At 45.5% G+C, this 6,237-nt stretch overlaps 1 protein-coding gene across 4 annotated transcripts in view; it reads left to right on the top strand.

Moving 5' to 3' along the window:
• Window positions 1-1,296: 1,296 nt before the first annotated feature.
• Window positions 1,297-6,237, top strand: part of LOC147015830 (C-type lectin-like) — a 30,952-nt gene continuing 26,011 nt past the window's right edge. Inside the window, exons 1-2 of one of the 4 annotated variants that reach the window (XM_085848395.1) lie at window positions 1,297-1,859; window positions 2,150-2,338. In XM_085848395.1, coding sequence (XP_085704521.1) covers window positions 2,278-2,338 — 61 coding nt within the window. In that variant the 5' untranslated portion in view covers window positions 1,297-1,859; window positions 2,150-2,277. Of the gene's footprint in view, window positions 2,339-4,609 lie in introns of those variants that run through there. The other 3 variants (XM_085848394.1, XM_085848393.1, XM_085848392.1) reach the window with 3 other exon arrangements.

The following is a 6,237-nucleotide window of genomic DNA, read 5'->3' on the forward strand; positions in this document are numbered from 1 at the left end:
GGTGTAAAGGAGTGTAAGGTACATTTCAATAGTACTAAATTAATCGACGGTTTCAATCCCTCAATGCAAATTGTGATGCGATGTGAGTGGTGTGCGAAAAAAAAAAAAAAAAAAAAAACGATTCCCAGTGAGTCTTTCTTCATACGAGTGGTTAAAAACTTGGAACGAAACGTGCATCACACCGTCCTGTCAAGGACAACTCCCTAAACGTGGCGATAGTTGAGATCACACGTGACAAATGTACTTACACTTGTAGTGTGTAAGTACTTAGTGTAACGTTTGCCCCACACAGACCTGAATGCCTTTTTGTAGTTGGAAGATTTTAATTTTTTTAACCTTTGGACTACACCTGCCTGCCCATTGGACATCGATCGATGAACCGTAGGGTCGGGTGACTGTGAAGAGAGTTTCCCCCTGTTTTTCCATGTTGTGTTGGTGTCCGATGCGAAAGTCGGATGTGGGGCCTTTTCCAATTGCATCAATTGTACCATTGTTGTTCTGAGTCTCACAAAACCCTACTTCCAAAGTCATTTCATTCTAATAACTCAAATCCAAAAACCCCTTTCTCATTAAAACCAGGCACAAGATTCAACTCTCTGACTGTTTTCCGTCCTACGAGTCCTGGAGGCAATTTTTAAGGCAATCCTCCTTTATCTTCTCCGCCAACTCAAACGGCTTCAGCTCAGACTCCACTCAAGACAAAGCACAATGTCTTCACTCGATGTTTGTCTCCAAATATTGTGTACCCAATGCAACCCACTTTGTCTCCACCTTACCTGATTGCACCCACTGTCGATTGGATTTTGTCTTTAGGCATTTGAGAAGGTATAGAAGGTTTTACCCACCCTTGAATATCCTGCACCCACTGGTCTTGATGGTATCAGTGCCCATGTTATCAGATCCTGCTTTGCTTCTCTTGCTTTTCTTCTGTCTGATATCTTCAGCTGGTCTTTCTCTTATGGCTGCCAACTGTCTGCATAAAAGTCAACGAATATCATGGCTATTCATAAGGTTATTCAAACTTTCTCTCCATTACTACAGGCCAATAAACTTCTAATGATGAGCAAACTTCGCCATCGTCGACAGTTCGGTGCTCTCTGTCTCCCCCCCCCCCACTTCTGGTATAGCATGCTCTGCCTTCTCCGTGCTTCATCCCCCCCCCACCCCCACCCCTCTCCCCCAGGTATCTGCAGGATGCACGTGATCCACCAGCAATCCCCTCCCAATGAAACTGCCTAGATCCAGAAATACTGCACACCTTTACTCATACTCATTTCTTCCCCCCCAAACTGTGGAACCAACTGCCACACTCTTTCATCTCATCCTTCCCTCCAGTTTTTCAAAACTGCTGTTGACCACCATCTCGAATCATCCCCCATCCAAAGCCATGATATTTTCCCAACCTGTTGAACCCCCCCTCCCAGCATTTTTGCTGATGTATTCATCTTGTTCTCCCCTCCCCTTGCGTTCTCCCCTACCTCTCATCGTTACGCGCATCTCTTGTTTGCCCATCTCCGTCTACTTTCTCCCTCCGCCCTGCTGTTGGCGTTTCCCCTTTCAACTGCTGTTCCCTTTGTTATGTTGTGTCCTGATCTGTCCTGTGTCCCAGCTCTTCCATGAACTTTGACCACATATTAAACTTTTTAAAAAAACCCATTGAATCCATCATTGATGGCAATGTCATGTTATCTGCTCAAACAGTGTGATTTCTTTGCATCACAAAGTTGGTTGGCATAGTTGGTGGTGTGGGGAAAGGTGTCATCCAACGCTGAGGAGAATTCTCCTGGGAGACAGAGCGGTGCACACGAGCTCTGCAATGGAGCATCCAATGTCGTCCTTTAGAGTAGCTCGCGTACCAAGTAAGTATGGCATCCGGTGCGTGTTGTTATCATGCGTTTTCAGAGAGATTTGAGTTGGCAGTGGAAACGCTCCCCCACACCATTCGCTGCTGGGTGGTAAACAGTGGTTCACACACGGTAGGTACCCAGGAGGTGAGTTTGCTCGCAAAAATAGAGCTGATTCTAACTGGCAGCCACAGTCCGAAGTGATGCTTGATGGAACACCCAAATGTGTGATGCACGTGTGGACAAAGGCCATGGCAATTTTTGATGCAGTGATGTTAACTATCGGTGTTGCCTCCTGCCAACAGGTGAAGTGGTCAACACAAGTCAGTAAAGAGCGGTGCCTGTTTGAATGTGGTAAGGGCGCAACAAGATCCGCATGGACCCTGTCGAAACATCTATCTGGTGTTGAAAAGCTATCGAGTGGTGCGACAGCATGGTGTTTGATCTTGAAGCGTTTTCATCGAAGACATTGCTTGATCCAACAGCACACATTGGTATGTGTGATCCAACAGCACACGAGAGAGACACACAGCGAGAGAGAGACACACACAGACACACAGCAAGAGAGAGAGAGACACACGCACAGCGAGAAAAAGAAAGAGAGAGAGAGAGAGAGAGAGAGAGAGAGAGAGAGAGAGAGAGAGAGAGAGAGAGAGAGAGAGAGAGAGAGAGAGAGAGAGAGAGAGAGAGAGAGAGAGAGATAGATAGATAGATAGATAGATAGATAGAGATAGAGATAGAGATAGAGATATATATATATATATATATATATATATATATATATATATATATATATATATATATATATATATATATATATATATAGATAGAGAGATATATATATATATATATATATACACACACACACACACATCAAGAAAGAGACACACACACAGCGAGAGAGACACACACACACACGAGAGAGACACACACAGCGAGAGAGACACACACACACACAGCGAGAGAGACACACACACAGCGAGAGAGAGGGGTGGAGAGGCAGGCAGAGAGAGAGAGCCGCTGAGTTTGCGATTCCTTTGAATTTCTGGATGTCGGTGATGAATTGCGAGATATAACTGAGTTGGTGAAGTGTGTGAAGACAATGAGAGTCTGAATGGGTGGACAGAGCGAAGTTAAATGTTTGTGGTCAGTCAGGACAGAGAATTGTCTCGTGCTTGTTGGCGAGTTATACAGCAAGTAATGTCAAATCGAAGGCGCTGCATTTGCGCTCTGTTGGTTTCAGCGTTTTCGAGAAGAAAGCCAGTTGATGCCAGTTGGCATCGATGAACTGGTGACGGGCTACACCCACCGCGATCTCAGACACATCTACCATCAGGCATGTTGGCACCTCTGGATTCAGATTAATCCTGAGCGAAGCTTTGGCCAGTGCATCCTTGACGGTCGCACCCAACCTTGTCAGCCTTCCCCACCGTCAGAACACTTCTAGGTGCTCACCAGTTGCAAGTAACTCGTTCAGCAGTGGCATTGTTGTGGCTGCGTCTGGATTAAATTGATGGTAAAAGTTGACGAGGCCCAAAAACTTTCACACTTTGTGTTGAGAAGAGATGAACTGGAAATCCTGAATATTTTGTACCTTCTCCTTTGCCTGGTGTTGACTTAATGGTTAGGGTGGTGGGCTTTGGATTCTCGGGTCCTGAGTTCAAATCCCGCTCAGCTGTTCAATTCATACCAGGTGGGGTTAACTCGGCTTGTTATCCTTCCGAGTTCGGCAAAATGAGTGCCTGCATGCTGGTATACTCTGTCGGAGTGGCGACCCGTCCAGGATTGTGCCCAATAGCCAAGGAGACTGCTGAAGCAGCACCAATGCTCTGCACAGAGTATGGTCCCAATCTCCTCTCCTCTCATCGACTGGATGGATGCCTGAGCAGTTAACAGTGGAAATTCAACTCTGGAACACTGAAAATGCACTCTGTGGGATTGATGATGATGCTCGTCCTGCAAACAGGTGAAGAGTAGATGTAGGTGTTCCTGAAGTTTTTCTGTTGTTGCGCTGGTGATTTGAATATCATCCATATACACAGAGCAGAAGATTAATCTCCGGTGCACCTGATCGACAATAACGTTGAAAAAATTGTGGCATTGTGGAGGCCAAATGGCATCCGAAGGAATTTGAAAGGGCTGAAAGGCATGGTGGCTGCTGTCTTTGGGCTATCACCTGGATCCACAGAAATTTTCATGGTCCGCACAAACGAAGTCGAATTGGAGGAGATTGTAGTGTCATGGAATGTAGCGGTAAAATCCTGAATGTATGGAATGGGGTGATGGTCTGGAACAGTCACATTGTTTAAATAGAACGGGCACTCATAGAGCGCATACCTTCGCCGCCACTACTTTTTTGTTCTTGGTATGAGTGTGGGGAACTGGTTTCATATGAATGGTCTTATGACACAAACCACATATCTATAATGTCATGACCCCCCCCCGACTTTCGGGGGCTACGGACTAAACAACAATCAACTCACGTCGTTTTGGCAAGTCTTCACTCGCAAGCTCGGTGAATACAATGTTTCAACAGCAGAAGGTAATCTCGTTTGATGCTGGTTTCATGCAAATCAAATAAGAATTGACTGAGCTATGCCGAAAACCGCATATTTTTCAAGGGCGTGACCCCCCCCCCCGACATTTTACCCCAACCGGTGACATGTGTTATGACGTCATTGTGTCAAGATTTGGCATTAACTTCTGAACACTTTGGTGCTGGGTTCATGTAAAGCGGACAAGAATTGACCGCGTTATGACAAAAACCGCATATTTTTCAAGGTCGTGACCCCCCTGACCTTTGACCCCTAACCGGTAACAAGAGTATGGGCGTCATTGTGTCATATTGCATATCACAAGATGAGGCGTTGAATTCTGAACATTTTGGCGTTAGTTACATGCAAATTGAATAAAAATTGACCGTGTTATCGTAAAAAGACGATTTTGACCTTTTCGTGACCTTGACCTTTGACCCGAACGATCCCAAAATCTAATCGAATGCTTCCTGGCTAATAACCAATCATCCCACCAAATTTCATGCAATTCGGTTTAATACTTTTTGAGTTATACGAATCACAAGATTACAAATAAATAAATAAATACACGGCGACCAAAACATAACCTTTCGCAGAATGCGAAGGTAATGACCAGTAATCCCCACAAGGCTGCCAATCCCCAGGTACCATGTGTAGCGGTGAAGCCCAACTGCTGGATGATGGTCTCATGATCCCACATTGCAAGACAGAGACAAACTTCTGGCGGATGATACATAATTTATCGGTTGCTAGTCGGTGAGTATACGCGACAACAGGGGGATCCTGTGGTCTCGATCTAATGCGTGACCTGGGTTTGATTTTCTGGATTGTCGCCGATGTTTGCGCTATGGACGGGAAGTCATGAAGTACTTTCTGAAAAGGGCACGTGAGCATGGATGGAAGACACGTGATATACAGTGATGAAACGGTGGATGCTTTACCGAGAACACGAAGCTGTGTTGAGGCAAAAAATAGACGGCCATGTTTGACATGGACGTGGAGATTGAAATGACACAAAAAATCCATACCTAGGACAGAGTATGTGGTGGTGGCAATAGTAAACGCCCATGGAAATGAGTGATGTAATCCCAAATCAAGCTGGAAGAGATGTTCTCCCAAAGTAGCAATAGCTCTGTTCTTGATGGCATGTAATGAATACCCCTGTTCATTTTTCCATTCAGCGGCAGACGGCGAACAATGCTCACTGCCCCTGTATGCACAAGAAAATGAATTTCATCAGCATGATACACAAGGAAGAGAAGGTGACTGGCGTGTGGTCCAGGTGAACTCGTCATCATTATTTGTGGGCCTCATTTCCCTGCAGCCTGTACGAGCACGGTACTCCACGCTCTATACTGACGAGCATTAGTACCAAAGGCATTAGTGCTGGCATTGCACAGCATGGAGCTCCAGGACAAGCTTCTTAAAATCATTTCAGATTGTAGCTGTGTGACATGCTGGGTGGGGGTGTTACATTAGCCATGGTTGGTGCAATGGTGTGAATGCGATGATCAGCCAGATCTGCAGCAGCAGGTAGTGGCAGCTCTGTGTTAGCTTCAAGTTTCATGCAGACATGTGGTGGTAAACGTTACACTCACAACTCACGAAAGAGCGGATGGTCCAAGGTGGCATGGTGGTCACCGAGAATTTGCCACCATTATTCAAACCGCCAGTCCGCCACCATCTAACCAAATCCTCCGTCTTCTGGGGAAACCCACACCAGAAATCCTAAGGTAAACCCACAGTTCAAGCATACTTACATGTTATAAAATCCAAGGTGAAATGATGAGGCTAAACTACCCTCTACTATAGGCTGACAAACTCCTAAACTTCAGATTTACTGCCAACCTTGACTTATC

The sequence above is a fragment of the Eptatretus burgeri genome, chromosome 12 (assembly GCF_056783735.1).
Source record: "Eptatretus burgeri isolate ZD-2024b chromosome 12, Ebu_testis_v1, whole genome shotgun sequence".
NCBI classification, from domain to species: domain Eukaryota; kingdom Metazoa; phylum Chordata; class Myxini; order Myxiniformes; family Myxinidae; genus Eptatretus; species Eptatretus burgeri.